This window comes from Astatotilapia calliptera, chromosome 5 (genome assembly GCF_964374335.1).
Source record: "Astatotilapia calliptera chromosome 5, fAstCal68.1, whole genome shotgun sequence".
Lineage (NCBI taxonomy): Eukaryota > Metazoa > Chordata > Actinopteri > Cichliformes > Cichlidae > Astatotilapia > Astatotilapia calliptera.
Window position 1 is genome coordinate 12,372,553 of NC_137426.1, and position 18,588 is coordinate 12,391,140.

General features: G+C 38.0%; 1 protein-coding gene across 8 annotated transcripts in view; it reads left to right on the forward strand.

Moving 5' to 3' along the window:
* The window catches only part of ptprt (protein tyrosine phosphatase receptor type T), a 310,219-nt gene that overhangs the window by 175,578 nt on the left and 116,053 nt on the right, over positions 1-18,588 (forward strand). For 4 of the 8 annotated variants that reach the window (XM_026167283.2, XM_080301696.1, XM_080301697.1 and 1 more), the window contains exons 14-16: positions 2,462-2,738; positions 11,416-11,452; positions 13,458-13,514. In XM_026167283.2, the coding sequence (XP_026023068.1) occupies positions 2,462-2,738; positions 11,416-11,452; positions 13,458-13,514 (371 nt within the window). The remainder of the gene's footprint in view (positions 1-2,461; positions 2,739-11,415; positions 11,453-13,457; positions 13,515-18,588) is intronic. The other 4 variants (XM_080301700.1, XM_026167290.2, XM_026167291.2 and 1 more) reach the window with 2 other exon arrangements.

Here is an 18,588-nt window from a genome sequence, read left to right on the forward strand (position 1 = left end):
GTTTGTTAATGTGCACACAAACGTTTTTGCTGCAATTGTTTTCTTATTCATCCTGCAGATCAGAGCATCTGAAATTTAGGAGGTTAGATAAGATTTTTTTTTTCTCGAAAAGGCTCTGTAAAGCGAAGCAGCTGTTGAGACACACACTCATAAGACACACACATCAGGCTGCATGCTCAGGTGCCTACAAGTTCACTTTCACATAAATGCACACAAACGGAAACCATTGTAAATGTTTACAGTGACTGTCAGTGCAGATATGCACCAGTTGATTAAAATCCAGTGCTTAATATTGTGTAGGTCTCCTTCATGCTGCTAAAACAGCTGCTGGGCCTGTCATGGAATCTCTGAGGTTGTCCTGTGGTATATGACAGTAGCACATTACAGATTATTTGAGCCCAGCGGGTTAAGATTTAGACTTCTATGGATCTGGCTTGTTCTCGGGCATCCTGAGTCTCGAGGTTGGCTAAGCATCATGGATTCTGTTACATTCCTTCAACATGTCTTGATGAGATTTTGCAAAGTGAACAGTGCATTGTCCTGCTGTGCAAAACCACTGACATTGGTGGGTGGTGTTGCCATGATAGAGTGGCTTGGCTGGAAGGAATATTACTTCAGTGTGACACAAAATGACATCCACATAATATAGTTGCTCCAAAACAGGAACATGAAGAAAATAACTCTCAAAAATCTCTCAGTTTTACTTGCCAATATATTCATACATACATGCTCCATTCATCAGAGTGCATGACAAAAAACATGTCTGCAAGCCTCAGCAAAACACTTTCTAGAAGTATACAGTACCAGTGGAAGGTCTGAACAAACTTTTCATTGGTACTGATGAGATATATTTATTTCAAGCCTTAACTGTAAACTTCAACTTTAAAGCTTAAAACCAAGTTTTAACAGTGACAGTAACAGCTGTCTATTTGAGGAAAAAAAACAAACAAAAAACCCCCAAAGAACACACATACACACACAGTGATTTCTTCACTTTTCGAATTCACTCGCTTTATGTTGCCTAATAATCACACAGCCATCCACCAGTCTCAGAAAATCCCCTTACTCTAAATGTTCAAGCTGTAAAGGTGTAACATCTCACAAACAGAGTAAAGGTACAATAACACACGTACACACACCTATGGATATGTATTCAAAGACATGGATAGTTACAACAGAAGCACACACACATATAAGGGCTCCCAAGCGCTCGACACAGACCCACACATACACAATTCCCTATCCGCTCCTTGTGCTAGGCCCCTGCTTCATCCCTTGTGCAGTCTCTGAAAGCCATTAGTTTGAAATGGATATTTTACCAGAAAGGCAGAAACAGCAAAGAGAGTGACAGTAAGGGAGAGAGAGAGGGACTCATCTTTGGTCATCAGCAATTATCTTTTATGAAAGCTGCCAAACGGGAACAGGGGATAATTGGCCGCGGCCCCCTTCACAGAAACATACATTTCCCTAATTGCGTATAATTGTGAAGTGAGTTCTTGGCGTGGAGGACGGAGGTAATTGCGGAGGGCCGCTGCGTTTGTCCTGACCGCTAAAGGAGCCCTCAGCCATTCATGAAGCCTCTCAGAGTGTAATGGAAACACACATACACATGAAAGCAGCTCCACTGCACAAAGATAGATGTTCATTCAAGTATATAAACACCCCACTACACATGTGTTAAAATACACACAAGCACAAGCACACCTGCCAAAGCACATACAGGTAAATGCGCACCTGTTAGAGAGCATGCACACACACACGTGCTATTGATGTACACATAAAGAATATAAGGCAAGAGGAGACACGTTTGGACTTTGAAAAAGATCCATTCATTTCTACCCTCACCGTTCTCTTATACACACACACACACACACACACACACACACACACACACACACACACACACACACACACACACACACACACACACGTATTTTCTTCCTTTAAGCTGTACTGGGGTGCTGAATCAGCACAGGAAATGATTTGCCAGGAACTTTGTTTGAAGTTTAGCTTCTAAAGTATATCTGTCGTTCAGAAATAAGTGACCCTTATAACAAATTATACGCCTTTTTAATGGTTAGTTTGGGATTTTGTGAATTTTTTTCCCCCTCATAGCAGACCTCGGGCCTCTTCTGCTAATGCTTTCATTGTAATAATGAATTTAAAGCACTCTGTGAGCTACAGGGGATAGTAAAGTTGAAGTAGAGTTGTCAGTTTTATGTGTTATGTCCCTATTTCAAAACAAAGTCTGTCTCTACTGTACTAACTGGACAAATAACAGTTGAAATATTGTCAGTTTATTGTGATTAATTTTTTATTCTTTTCAAAAACTCTGGCTGTTGTCGTTGCCACGTAAACCATCTCCTCATAAGTATTGCTTTAGCTAGTGATAAGTAGATTTGTTCCTGTTTCAGTAAACAACATAAGACACTACTTTTAAAGACATCATTTATTTTTCCAGCTCCTACCAGCTTGTTGTGAAGGAGGTGCGCAAGTCCAAGACCCGCCGTGCCGCTTCTGAAGCCCCCGAGTGTTTTTCTGTCCCAGTGAGCTTCCGCAATGCCTCCATCTTGGACTCACCCTATTACATTGCTGCTGAATTACCACCGTCCAGCCTCACGGTGGTACAGCCCTTCACTGTGGGGGACAACAAGAGCTATGGTGGTTTCTGGAACCCTCCGCTGTCACCTGCCAAGAGCTACAGCATCTACTACCAGGCAATGAGCAGAGCCAATGGGGTGAGTCTCAACTCTCCAGAAGTACCCATTGTAACAGGAAGTGGCATGTTCATATTTCCCATTTGGCCATATTAGATTTTATTTAAAAGTAATTAGACAAATTAGATTAGTTTACATTGTGGGTTTATTGTCATGTCATTAATAACGGGAATAATAGTGACTTTTGAGGCGCACAACACATGGTGTAACACATTTGATATGAAGCTTTACCAGGATTATCTTATTTTTATTTGTCATAAAAAATAATTTTAAAAAAACAGCAACTTTAAAACCATTCTTTGGCAAGCAAAAGCAAAAGTAAAAACAAAAATATTATTTCTCCATCTCAGCAGATTATTTAAAAAAAGGGCCAACAATTCTGTTCCTAAGTCATTAATGTGACAGCAAGTGATTGAAGTTAGAATACATTATGTTATGGGCGTCTTGCGTGACTTCTCAAGCCTGTAGTTTAATATACTGAAGGTTATGTGTTTGCTTATCAGAATAAATAAATAATTAATATAAAAGAACACAATTACAACTCCCTCTGGGAATCCCCACTCCTAGCATTCAGCTGTTGATGTCTGTTTGCTGCCCTTTTTGTCTGGTAATTATACTGTCTGCGAATACAACAACACCTCGCCCACCTCCCACCACCCGTGTCCTTCTCATAACTCATTCACAACTTCAACTTGGCTTTTGAATTTCCATAATACTCTGAACTCCTGTGGGGGTTATTTTAATTTTCCAACGCCGTAACCACGGTAACTCAGTTTGGAGAGCGAAGCCGGGTGAGCTGGCTGACTGTTGTGATGTAATATCCTCCTCCAGAAAGCAGATTTCCCACAATGCAGTCATATGGAGAAAGGCTGTGTGCAAGCGGGTGTGTGTAGGGGGGGAATTCTTGCATGACTGAACAAGTGTGACTGTGAGCAGATGAGTATTCATTTAAAAGTGTAAATACTCGCTCGTGTGCCCCACTTTTGTGTATCGTGTGTGCTTTGCACACCTGTATGTACAGACCCCAAATCCAGTCAAATCAGAGTTCCTTATTTGATTGGATTTCAGTCAATCCAATCAGTTTCAGGTTTGTTTAGATGATGAATTGGGGCATTGTGTGGGTGCTTAGTGGTTAAAACGGAAATAAAAATGCAAGCGCACCTGTGTAGTCGCCTTAAACAAGATGATTTGATAAGGAAATCAGGCATAGAAATAGACACGTGTTCATAAAGCATGATTTTTTTGTTTTTTACCTGATTATACTTCTCTTTTAAATTTCAAGTGATTGCAACAACCAGGGTGGTCTATCGATTTTACTTTCCCAGACAGAAAAATGTCAGATAAATGTTAAATAAGTAAGATTTAAAATGATGGACTTTACTGCAGTCTGATCAAACCATTTGAATTACATGTCAAAAGGAAAAGTCAGTCGTTATTACTACATTACTACATACACTATATAATACATGAGTCGACTTTTGTTGTGATTTGGCATCATACAATTAAAAATTAATTGAATTAAAACATTTTAATTTCAGGCACAAATCTTTGATATTTTGTGACTGCATTGCTGTGCAACAGTCTCTTTTTAACTAACCAGGGTTACATACAGTATATTTCAGGGATCTGAGGTGAGTAAAATCAAGGAGTCAAAACCTCCAAAGATAATTATTAATGTGGATAATAGTGAAATCCTAAAGTGGCAAGAGTAATCATATTGTTCCACAACATACATTACATATAGGACACAGGACTCCTGAACACGGTGAATGAAAATAGGTTGAACACAACTGGACTTTTTGAAGGGCACATCACCTTTCTCACACACCCACGCACACAGGGTCATGTGCAGACAGACATCACACACACACACAAAAATCCAGGTCTTGAGTCAGTTGTTATTTTTTTTGGAGCCATGCTTGCTACTCAGATCTAGCCAGCAGATTCACTGTGGACATTTTCATCCGCTCTGAAATGACTGCAGAGCCACATTGGTGCAGAAAGAAGACAGTCAGTATTTATTTAATGTATTCTGTACATTAGTAATAATATGTGAAAGTGATAGTTTGTCAATCAAGGATTTAAGTTGTCTGTAGTCCTCACAAAGTCCTGTGATTTGTTTAATTTCTTTGCTGTCAGTCATTTCGTAGTGTAGGTGTCACTTTTTTTCTGCAGCAGTAGATGTCTCATATTGGAAAGAAACTCCTCATTTACATTTTAGAGGACTTGGCTCATTTGTCGTAGTTTGATCCCATGGATGAAAGTCTGTTTCTCATTCTCTGCCTGCCTTGGATAATCCTACTACTTTTTTCTCCCCCTCTGAGCTCCACCTGTCTATCAAGGAGAATGTCTATCCGCAATCGTTTTCCTTCTTTTTTTTCTACCATATCTCTTGAGGACATTTAGAAGAAATTGTTCTCTCAATCCACCCACTCTCCATCTCTTCATTGCTCACTGCTGTTTTTTTTCTCTTTCATCTAATAAAAACAATCAAATTCTTTTTTTAATCTTCTTCCTCCCTTTCCTAAATTCTCTCCATCTCCATCTGACTTCCTCTATGCTTATGACAAATGTTTTCTCTGATTTAACCCTTCATGCTCATCTGTTGCTCACCCCCTTATCCCCACTGCTTTTCCTCCTTCTCTTCAGCAACCACCTGTTTCCCTGCTTTCTTTTGGGCTTGATTCTCCCAGAGGTAACATCAGTCTGATGCCAGTCTCTCATCTCCTGTCACTGTGCCAGTTAGCTCTGCACACTAAAGCTACTAGGCAATCTCGACGTCTCCATGTTGTGCGTTGCCACACGAGCACACGCGTCGCCCACCCACCCATACACACACACAAGAATAAATGCCTAGGGCAATAAGTAAGAGAAGTAAGAGCAAGAGTGGTTTGGGAGTAGGGAAAGAGAGAGAATTGTGGGAGGGGTAATAGCAATCTAAAAAGAGTAAAAGAGACATTAAACAAGATATAATACTAGAGGCAAAGATGGAAGTCAATAAAGATAAAAACTGATATGAGCGGAACTGTCATGAGTTTGGTTACTGGAAAAAAATACTTTTGACCCAGTGTGTTCATTAGCATTTAACCAAAACCACAATCTATACTTAACCAAGTTTTCTTTTTAAAGATGTACACAAGCAGAAACGAGAATGTGAGCACGGTTATCCATTTTGATCACCTCCCTGTGACCCAAATGAAATCCTTAAGTGGGGTATTTTATTAATTGAGTATGCACGTTGCCTCTGAGCAAATAACAACCAACAATATATTAAAGTTTCTAGTTGCAAATGAAAAGTAACTAAAGAGATTAAGGAGAGGTTTAGAAAGGTTGAAAGATCACACCTAGTGTTGTTAATTTTTTAATATAGAAGCAGGACAAAAGTCTGAAAAAAGATTAAATGTGTCTGAAAGATAATATACACAGAGCTACCTGAAGTAATAGGTTTAAAGAAGGGCGACTGAGAAAGGTCTAACCAAGATTTACTTGTCAACATACATAAAATGATCCGTGGATAAAATGGATAAAAAACAGGATGGGAAATTTGGAAGAAATTCATGGGAGGACAAAAGGAGGTGAAGGATTTTGGAGATTCTGGAGTCAGGGAAGGTGGAAGTATTTGAAGAAAATGGTAAAGGAGGAGGAAGTAGAATGCAAGGAGAAATGGGGTGGGAAATGGCACAAAACAAAAGGAAAGTGTGACAAACATGGAAAAACATGCCCTTCTGCAGTGTGAGAAATGCAGCCAGACACCTTTCTTGACAAGTAAAAAGCCTCAGGGGTTGGCCAAGATGCTCTGACAATCAACGTCACACACGCACACGCACCAAGCAAGCCTCAGAGTGCAGTTTTTGGAGAGTGTAGGAGAGAGACAGAGGAAGATTTTACCAACTGACAGTCAGTGTCAATCAAGATGCACTCAGATGACTCAGAAATCCCTAAATGCATTTTTTCTGTGTGCTGGTGTATGACTAAGGCTCACACACTTTCGTACGTTTGGCTTGTGGGTAAGTGTGTAGGAATTTTTGCACGTACATATGTCTAAGTTTGCATTTGTGATAGACTTATTAAGATTCTATTCATTAAACAGCCATTTTTCAAATTAAACAATGGAAGCATATACTGTGCATGAGCAGTTCATGCCCATGCGTTTGCCTGCTCATCTGAGTATCAAGAGTTTTTGGTAAAAGAATGAGCTTCAGGAAAAAGAAAAAGAAACAAAGTGTCAAAGACAGGGTAACATTTTTTTTTTTTTTTAAAGTTGTTACCCTGGCTACATGGGGTTGCCTGGGAACTCCAACAGCTAATCACAGTATCCAGAAGTCACAGAAAAAACATACATGATTGAAAATCCTACCAGTCGGTTAGAACACTGAGCCAACCAACTGTGATTGAATTGGGGAAAAAAGGAGAGGAAAAGACTGGCAAAGATGGAACGATAGATGGATGGAGAGAGAGCTCACCCACACAGCAGCTGCATCTCTCTTGCACTTTTAGTATTCCTGTCAGGCTCTACAACGTTAACTACTACACACAGAAATGAATGCTGTGTTCCATTGTAAACACCTCAACCCCCTTCTGGTCTCCAAATGCTCTGTATAGAGTCAGGGCAATAAATCCTTATATTTATTAGCTTCGCTTCTTATAACCCCCTGAGGCTTAGTCCATTAGCATGAGCCAAGTGGAGGCCGTGTTTCTGTTCACAGTGACTGTGAATCCAAAACAACCACGCCTCTAAATGGACCATAAATGGGTACAATAGGGTCAGTTTATAAAGAAACACAATTCATTGGTCCTCATGAAACTGATCGTATTCCAACTGTGTCCATTCATATGATACATTTCACTCTTAGAGGAGTAGGCATATGAAAGAAAGTATTTTGAAACATTTGTTACTTTTTAGGCCTAATCAGACAGTTAAAAAAACGATGTTTGAAACCCCCAGGATGTCACCCATTGACTTTTGAAGCCTTAGAAGTAGCGTTTTTGGATGGTTATTTCTTATGCTTCGTCTAATGCTTTTACTGCCCCTTGTCTGCGGACCCAAGGTGCAAACTCTTGGGAACCAGTCTGGACTGTGCGTACCTCAGGTTATAGCAGAAGTGATTCCTATATCCTGTTAGTTCCCTTACATATAAATCCTTCTAAAGTGCAAGGCAATAGGTATGTGTAGGTTCTCACATATGTCCTTGTAAGTTGCAAACCTTCAAAAACATAATAACTCATATGCCAAGCAAATAAAGGGGTCACACAATACTAGAATCTTGGTAGTCAGTAGCAGTACTACTAATATATTTTTGTGGTGTAATTACAGTATCATAGAAATGAGCAGCATTGAGCTCTTTTTTTGAGGAGCCATGTTAATGTGTTACAAGTACAAAGTTATGTTACCTTTGTGAATATTTTATGTTGAGCATTGCTGCGACGCAGCTGTAAATTCAGTATTCATTATATTCTGTATAAATGAAATTATGTTTTGACAAGTTTAGTGTCCCATATCATGAATCAAAATATCTTCAAAAACAAGTCTCGTTTTGTTTTCCCCCACTGAGGAATTTGTTCAGTCTCTAGTAGATACAGCATCCATTTTTTTTAGAAATAGCAAGTGGCATGATTTTTGTCATTAGCACACATGTATTGGCCTGGTGAAATCCCTTTTTTAGTCTTACGAATCAGTTTTTCTTGCCCTCTATTTTACATATTAACTGAAGAGTACATTAATTGCTCTTGAAAGCCATGTGTGTACATATGACTCTTATCATACATTCACTCTCAGTTTTCTACAGGTTCCTTCAGTCAAATTATGCACAGAGACAAATGAGGGAAACGGATAAATAAGACAACAAAGCAGTTGAACAGCCAGGGATTGAGAGAGTCATTATTCAGACAGACAGATGGACAGATGGAAAGCAGACAGAGATTTAGTAGAAGCAGGTGTGTTTGAAGATGCTCATAGGATCTATCATTTGCTTGCATGTATACTTTCATAAATCTTTGTAAACATGACAATAAAATGAACAATATAAGTTAATGGTGTTAAATCCTCAAATACCAAACTGTAGTTTGAATAGAGCTGGACTTACTTTTGGCCCCTGACCACATAATTAAATCTAAAAAGCCAATCTAGTGGAATATATAAATGATGTTTTTGAGTAGGGGTCAGATGAGGTGCAGGCTGCTACCATTTGTTCTCTTATGTTTAACTTTGTTATGTTATGTTTTGGAGTGTTTATGAATTAAAACTTGTCACATTCAGTGCGGTGGGCTTTTTGTTTGCTTTTGAACTCCACTGCTAAGAGCAACCTTGAAGAAAGAGTTTTTCTTCTGTATTTAAGCACAGAAATTAGCTTAACTTTAGGCTTTGCAAAGCATCTCTTCTTCTTAAATTATTTTGTTTCTTCCTACAGGAAGACCGTTTACAGTAATCTAAGTAAGACCCAAAATGGCACAATTAAAATGAAAATGAGTGTACAGAAGCATGTACATTAGGACTGATTTTAATGCTGAGGTAACACATTTCCGTGTTGGTAGCTGCTGTAGTCTTTATATTTGATGAAGACAAATGGGCCAAAACATGAAAGAGGCCAAGTGGGTGAGATAGGTGCACGCACTGATGACAGCACATCATAAAAGAAAGAAAAGAGGAAAAGGCACGGGCAGCAAAGGAATTCTGTTGTCATCTGGCTCAAGAGCTATGACAAATAATGGGAGAGACATAATTTGGACAAAAGTTTACAAAAGGCAATTAATTAATTAATGTGGTGTTTTGTAGTGTAAAACCTAACAAACCAAAATGGCCAAGCCCAAGCCAAACAAACAAATATCAAGTTTCACATTACTATAGTTAGTTGGATTTTTCCCCATAATAAAAAGTGTCCCATTAAAACGACTGTGTACAACTGAAAGTCTGCTGATTATCACACGTTTCTCGTTAGTGCCCTAGCTCCTTATCTATCCTACCTTTCTTTGTATCATGCATGACTGACTCCCTTTACTTCCACCATCCCAGTTTTTTTGCCAGTTTATTTCCCCGCTCTGTTTTTCCCTGACTTGGATGGTTTGATTTGAATATCTACCTTGTTTGTCTTCCTTTTTATTGCTATTAATTCTTGTGTGTGCTGGTACCCAATGTTGTACTTTTGCCCTGTTCATTTAAGCAAGAATTAACTGATAGAATCTCACAGATCATATCCAAGTCCTTACTGGCTGTCACTGTATCAAACACTGAATATAAGCATCTTACTATCTCTCAAACCCTCTGCCCACTCCAGTGCAAGCACTACTGCACACAGTTCCGCTGCATATAGACTTAAATAATGGATGTTCTTCTACTTATGCCCATCTTATGGGAATGATGACTGCCCCTGATGACTCTGTGAGTCTGTTGACCCATTTATGAGATCAAAATATTAATCTGCAGCTTTATTCCAGTTCTTAATATTCAACAACAATAGGCTTCTGTAACCCGAGGACTGATGTAAGAAAGTCAAACCTGAGACAGACAACTCTTAAATGCTCAAGCAAGACTAGCCAGGTGCTCCCAGTTACACTAATTAACTCCACCTACTAGGAACCTAGAAGACAACACAGAGGGGCAAAGGGGAAAATACAGTAGGCCCTGGCCAAAGCTTAGGGCCATCACAATGCTGAGAAAAATGAGTGTTTAATACCAATGAAGGTACTTTTGTACTTTTTTCACTTATTTATATATGATGTGTGGAAAACCATTCGAATCAACACCAAGAATTGTACAGCATATTGATCCTGGTATGATTGATGTGTCAATCATGTGTGTTTGGACAAAATGAGAAGCCAGTGGCATGGTTTTGTGATCTTACTGATGATTAAGACCAATGATTACGTGGTGTATGCAATATATGCACTGTCAGGCAAGTGGTTACTGTATGCAGTCAACCCATATATTAAAGAGGGTACCTTGTTTTAGTCTGTTAACTATGATTTAAATACATTTTTTAAAACTGTTGTGGACAAATTTCCAAAGCATGATTCCTGATTGATTTTCTGGTTCCTGTTTCAGATTTAACACTTTTCTTTGTCAGTTGTTTCAACGTTTTCTAAAAGTTTTCTAAAACATGGTGCTGAGTTTGCAATTCAAGATATACTGCAGCCTCTGGACATCAGCTGATCTCAATGCCTGCCAATGTCATCGGATGGCTGATACATGCGGCATTTATGTTGTTTTAGCTTGACCACAATTGCTGTGTATCTGGAGGCCAGTTTACAGCCCAACTATAGCTCAGCTTTTCTTTTTCAAGCTTTGTCTGACTTAATGTCTCTGTCTCTGCAATCATTGTTGTCTGCTCTGTTTTTGGGGGTGGGTGTAGCTCAGGAGGTAGAGTAGGTTGTCTACTAATTGGAAGGTGGGTGGTTTGATCCTTGTATAAAGCACTTTGAGTGCTCAGTTGTATAGTATAAAAGTGCTAAATAAGAACCAGTCCATTGATCATTCTGTACAGAATAGAGCTAGTGCCAATGATTTTTCAATACTGCAACAAACGAAACTTGACTTATGCCTTGGAGAATACTCAGAAAAAAGTCAGATTTCAAAGGGTTTTCCACCATTTTCCTATGTGTTCAACAAAGCCTTACCCTCATGATTCAAAACACTAGTATCTGAAAAATTAACTGTATATTTTACCACAAGGTAATTAGTTAACCTGTCTGTCTCTCTCCACAGGAAACCAAAATCAACTGTGTCCGCTTGGCTAACAAAGGTATGAGCAGCCTTCCATTGATAGTCAACATGCACATTAATTATGATAAGATATTTGTAATTTTAATTTGAAATTTGTTAGTAGTTCATTTTAAAGAAAAAATGGTGCGAATACACAACCCCCTAGAATTGTGCTGTGCTACAAGTGTATCAGCCAAGATGAGAAGATTGCACACTATTCTGGAAAAGGTGAACTCACAACCATCAGCCCGGGCAAACCTATACCACATCCACGTTATCTTGCATGATTTTGTCGCATAGCATTCTCTCTCCATCTCTTCTATCCTTATAGCCCTTTTCACACTCACCTTTTCTGTGACTTTCCTCCATCATGCTATTCTTTTTGCATCTCACACCACATCCATGTTGGTCATCAATGTTCAATGTTCAAATTGTATTCGCAGTATAAAGGGTATAAAGTGGAACATTGGGGCCATTATAATACCAATTGACCACCTTCATTAAACCCAGTGAATGAAGGCTAAAGTGTTAGCTCCAAAACCCATTTCATCTTCTTCTGTTTTGCTTTCCCCATGTCTCCCATTTTTATTTGCTGCTCATCTCTGGCAAATACACCCATTTATGTGCCAGGCAATATGCTTTAAAAGCTTTTCAGCTTGCTATTGATTTTTTCTCTCACCTCGTCTCCTTTATCTGTTTTAGTTTTTCATCTGCATCAGGCATTGATTTGATTTTTCCACATCTCCTTTGTCTGTTTCTGTATCTCTAACTCTCTTATTATTTTTTTGTCTACATAAAACATTTATTGCTCTTTTATGAACATTCTTATCTTTTTTACCATTCTTTTTTTTTAATCCATTTTCATTTTTTTCTTTTCTTTTTTGAGTGAGATGTACTCTGGTAGGATGTCTACAGTGTCTAAACACTGCGCTCTGTCTGTCTGCATGTATGTGTGCTTGGAAAAAGACATGCTTTTAACTTTGTGGCCGTCTTTCATATATTTAAAAATAATACAAATCTATTTTGAGTATGTGAAATTATATGTAATCCAAAAAAAAAAAAGATTTTTATACATGAAGTATCATTAATATGCTGTTATTTGGTGTTCTGAGGCAATGCAGATGGCTGATTTTGCAAATAATTATGATTATGTTTGCTGCATTACCTAATATCCAATATATGTGCACTTATCATGCACTATTGCATATTTACAATAAGTACGTGACATCACTTGCTTTCTTTCTGTTGTTTCTGAACTGCAAAAAATAAAATTGTGAGGCCTTAATCTACCACATTGTGAGCTATTAAGCATTTAAAGGTAACAAAGCAATAATAGCTCAAGTGACTTTTGAGAACAAAAGGAGGGACAACTAGAGCCGCATACCTGCCTCAGTTTTACTCTTCCAAAACAAATATTCTACCATTAAACTTTTAGTAGTTTTACAGTATTTGTATTAGAATGCTGTATAAAGGAAAGTATTAACTAGAGTCAGATGCCAAAATTGGTCTCTCCACCAACTTTCCCATGCCACAAAGTTCATAATTTATTTTCTTTTAACCATCACTTTGTTTCTTCCGTCTTACATTTCCCACTCCCCTGTTTTTATTAACCCTTCAAACCAGGCTAACAGACATAACAAGCTCCAGTGATAACCGCCAACACCATATCTGCATTCACTGACAACTACTTTGTAATAAACATCCTCACCAGCATCACCTCTTTCTGGCCTTTTCCTGGTAATGGGCCAGTCAAGATGCTCATTGAGGGTTATTTCCTAGAAATAAGACCAGTCATATCCCAGCTGAGTGGTATTGATCTCATGGTTCTAGTGCTATCTCTCACCACTGCAGTTTCTCTCCTCCAAGACAGATTGTGCAATTGAAAACCAGGGAGATCTAAAACTTGATGAATTGAAGAAAGACAACTATACATCTTTTTTTCTTAGACTTTTTCTTCTTTCTTTTCCTTTTTTGTTGTTGTTTGTTTTCTCTCTTCCCTTTCTTTCTCATGCTTTCCGGCGGGGACGTGCGACCCTTGGCCTTAGTGGTAATAGGTAGGGGACAAATAACAACGCCGTACATTCTAGTCATCCCAAGCGAAGGTGATTATTGCTTTATAGGCAGAATATTTTCTTCCCAATGTTATGTCACAGTACAACCATAAACACGACGCAAACACTGTTTCATTTTGGTTGTCCCCTGCCCTACACCCTCCCTTTTTTCTTCCCTTTGTTAATTTTTTGGCGTTACCTTTCCTTCTCATCACCATCTTAATACATTTGTTTGCATGTCTGCTCTGCTTCAAGCGTTGCTGGCTGTGCTTGAACGTCCTCTCTGTCTTGCATGCACACATACACACACATTTTTCACACACACACTTAAGTGAAACCATGCTGCTTTTGTGCATGGTCAGTAGCGCAGCTGTTGCACCATTACGCTGATTGTAGGCTTTGTTTTTTTTTTAATCTTTTATTCTTTAATAAAGTATAGTTTAATATTAAAAAGAAAACTGACTAGACTATGAATAAATACATTTTTTCCCCTGTTCCCCCAACTTTATTAACAATGCATATACTATTCTGAAAGTATAGTTTCCATTTTTGCAAGTATGATTATCTGATTGAAAAAAGGGATGGTAACAATTTTCATTTGATAATCTTTGACCGTTGTCTCATCCACAATATCCACCTCTTTGCTTATTCTAAAGCCTTCGTATAAAGGTCCATGACATTTGTTGTATAATATCAAATCAGTGAAGATGCTTAATTCAGTTGTACTACATGCTCAAACACCTAGCAGAGTACTAAAAATGTTGAATAATAACAACTAAGTGGTCAAAACATCAATTAATATGCAAAAGCCACCAAACAGAGCATGGTGTGGTTTCAGCAGAACCATTATGTTAATTTATGTCTCATATGATTTGTATCCTTGTATTTGGAAAGAAAAGAAATTCATTTCTGAATTTGTCAACCATGTCAAGTTTTGGAGCTTTGCCACCAAGGCTGAATAAATTTGTGTAATTCTTTAGTGAGAGATCCAGCCTTTGAATGTGACACAATTACTGTATATTAACTTCTGAAAAAGAAGATATCTCCTATTAGTTAGTTATTATTAGACACTGGAAGAATTATAGTTCAGTAATGTGTTTTGTCAGCTGTTTACTGCTATTAGTGTGTTTAGTGCAGTGAACAACCTTAAATCGACAGAGCTGGTTACTGTGGAATATTTAAGTAAATTTTCAATGACAAACACAAAATAATAATAATAATAATAATACCAGCACAGTTCTTTGAAATCCAATCATCCATCTGTAATAAATACACAGCAGCTAAACATTGTTTATTAAATTGTGTCAAAACCATAGCAATTCTAATCCTCTTAGTATTTGTTTTTCCAATTCAGAGATGTGACAGTAGAATATGAATGTCATTGAGTGATACAACAGTCAAAATGTTGACTTTAACAATGTGGACACAACAGGGAAGCAGTCAGCAAAAAGCATTATTATAAACTGCTGTCACAGTTATTTGTCAAGACTATGAGTTTATTGCACAAGAATACCATAACACTTATTGTCCTGGGGGAAATTCAGTTTGCAAGCTCTCGCAGAAAGAATTATGCATATCATGCACAAGTCTGAAACTATAAACAAATAAAACTCTCAATTGAATAAAAACTGATTATATTTATATGAATGCAGAAGATCTCTGGGTACATTAAAAACCACATCGTTTTAAAACGGAACTTACTTTTGCAATGTAGCAATTCATGTATTATATTTAATATCATATTCAGAGGACCATTTAGGCAGACATCCTAAATTGAAAAAGTGGTGCATAAAATGCAGCTTTTTCTCTTTCTTTGTACTCCACTTAGTAGAAGTCACACTTTATTAATCTATCCTGCTTGAGAAATGCTAAACGACTCGACTTATTTATCTAAAGCTGAGTCTATATGGAACGTAAAATTTGTCCACTTATTATAATCCTTATACTCACAAACCTTTTTTTAAGTAGTAATAATATAACATACTTGAAATTACTTACTTGCGTCTTCCAGAAAGAATACTCTGCAGTCTCTCTTCATGTGTACAAATAAACTCTCACTTAAAGCTGTATTTGTTCAGTTGCTTTGGCAAATACATAAGAGACCACTGTGATAAACTGTCAATATGGCTGAGAACAAATCAGTTAAATAAATAAAATAAACAATTCCCTGACTTCATATGCAGCCCACCACGTGAAGCAGATAAATACCATTGCTACTCTGTGCATGCATGTCTCTCAGACATGGTTGTGGATTGCATCATTCACGTCACATATTAGTAATGCAGAACTAAAAGACAGCCTGCAATTTGAAAAAAGCTTTTGTACCTCTTAGCCAAAACACTGTTGTTTTTGTTTTTTCTCTTTTTTTTTTGTAAAATAGAAATTAATTTCCAAATCATACGTTTTTGCTTACCGAGGGCAAAATAAACCAGAAGGTATACATTGCTAGGTGGGACTTTTACACTGGCAGGGTTTGAATGCCCAGCATGTTCTCAGCTACCATGGCTCATAGGAGCATCAAACCCACCCCTTGTCATTCACACATTGGTATTATATGTCAGTTTTAATTCCCATTCCCATTAGTCCTGAGGTCGATTATAATTGGTGGTGTTCAGAGTCGTGTTGTAACTCACACAGACACTGTGCAATACTGACGCAACATGTGGCTTGCTATCTGAGTATGTGTGTGCATGTGTTTGTGTGGTATGGGTGTGCATGAGAACACTGTAAAAGTAACATTTTGAGGGAGTCGTGTCTGAATTATACTTGTCGTTGAACCCAACTACCTCAGACAAACAAACATACTTTTATTTGTAACTGCTGCTGTTTTTCCATCATTGCCAAGTGCTTACTTGTTGCTGCTTCGTCAGTCAGTTTTCTGTCTGAATTTGCAACACATTGAGTCAGAATGTTTAAAAAAAACTCTCATAAGGAGCATTTGTAGGTAAGTATCTAGGGATGATGTGACATTTATGGCACAATACCATAAGGAATGGATGAAGTTCTTTTCAGGCTGCACAGTGAGCGTGCAGGCTTCAACTGCATTTAGACCTGGCAGAAACAAAAAATGGGGTGGGTGGATAGTGGACTTTTTTTGTCAAGAAAAAAAAAAGGCCTGGAGGAACATGAAACACTGAGAAAGAGACATGACAAAAGTCAGAGACTGACTCTAAAGATTTTTTCCCTCTTCTTACTGTAGCATTGTGCATGCGGACAGGTGTACTTGCTTACCTCTTCACCAGAAAGACATTGTTGTGAATTGTTGTATTATGCTAAATCCGCCCTTCTGTCTCTGGCTTGAATTTTCCACCTGCTCCAGTGAGTTTTCACCTGCCCCTGCATAAATCTTAGAAGGCTCTTTGGAAAGATGTCATCAGCATCAGGGGAGGGAGACAGTAAAAGTAGAGAGAGGAACAGAGTGGAAAGGAAGGGAGAACAAAATACGCAATGCCGAGAACTGCAAGATCTTCCATAGAGCTGCAGACCAAGGGCAGCTGATGGTCATTTTATAGTTTTTCCATTTCTGATGAGTTACACCAAGACCAAGCTTCTTGCTGATGGTCTTGTTGGCCATTCTAGCCTTGTGCCAGGTCTCTTTTGGAAATTAGATTTTTACTCTCAGTGAGATTTTTTCCAAGATTAAATAAAAGATTAATAATCGTGTATGTCTACAATCTTGCCCCTGATGTCCTTAAACAGGTCTTTGTTCTTGCCCATGGTGATCAGGTGAGGTTTGAATGGAAGAAAAATATTGGTGTGATTTATACAAATAAGGAGTTGAGATCAGGAGTAAGAGTGACAGATTGACTGGTTTGCTATCTGTGTGACACATAGGCACATAGGAGCCAGAATTCTGACTGGGTCATAGGGGATGAAATAGTTATTTCACTCTGTGACACGTAGATCAATTTAAAAAAAAAAGAAAAAAGTTTTTTTTCTCAATTTTTGCTTTATTGCTTTGCAAGTCACTGAGAATGAGCTAGTGTTACGTGATTTATCACTTTTTTAAAATTCTAATTTAATTTGTTTTCTTTTAACAAGCTTGAAGGATCAGGTTCTTGAAAGAATTTTTTTTTTCTTTGTACCTGTAAGATTTCAGCAACTGCATCTGACATGAAAATCACTTCAGCCTTTACCTTGGCACACATTAATCTAATGTCTTCTATTACTAGAAGATGTATTATCTTCTATTCTGCCAAATCAAACATGTGGTGATACTTCAGCTGGCCACCACAGCAAGTAGCACCACATGTTTGATTTGGCAGTTTTACGCTTGTCTACAGCTGGAATCAAACTTGCAACCTTTCACTTGTCAATCAAATGTGTAAACCGTTACAATATAGAACCACAATAAATCGTACATAGAGCACATGACCTGTCTCACAAAGATGTCATAAATCATAAGTCCAGAAATACACACATGCATACAATCACTCAGAACGTGATTTAAGTATTTAGTAAACAGTATCCTGCTTTATTTAACATCAGTGGAAACTGGCGTATGTGTGTGTGTGTGTCTGTAAGACAGAGCTAATGGCCAATCACTACCATTGTTAATGTTCACAGAGACAGCTATCTTAACCGAGGTACCATTGGGCCACAGATACATTCAGTATATACATACACAAAACTGGACAGAGACACATTTCCAAAGTAATGCAGGTAGATCCATTCACGCAGAGGTAACTTGTTACATATGCAGATATAGTTACATATACACAAACATGGACCTAAATGTTCAGAAACGCAGCAAAAGGCAGATTTAAAAGTATACATGCAAACACTGACATGGAGCGCTGTGGTAGCATAGTTCAGATTAGTAATCCTGTTAAACGTACTCAGCCATGGTAACACTAATCCACAGAGGATAAGCCCTGCAGCTGCTGACAAAACAGTACCGGAAAACTAAACCTTCAGGTCATTTAAGATATTTTTGCATTTATACATGCACCAGTAAAGCCTACATACTGTAACACCCTGCATCACCTATATATATTTTTTTAATCAAACAAAAATATTGCAGCAAATTCCCATTATACTCTGTTCAACTTTCCATTTAAGCGTGTTAGACAACCGATATCCTATAACGTGAACAAGTAAGTCAAACTCAGTGCACATGCACAGT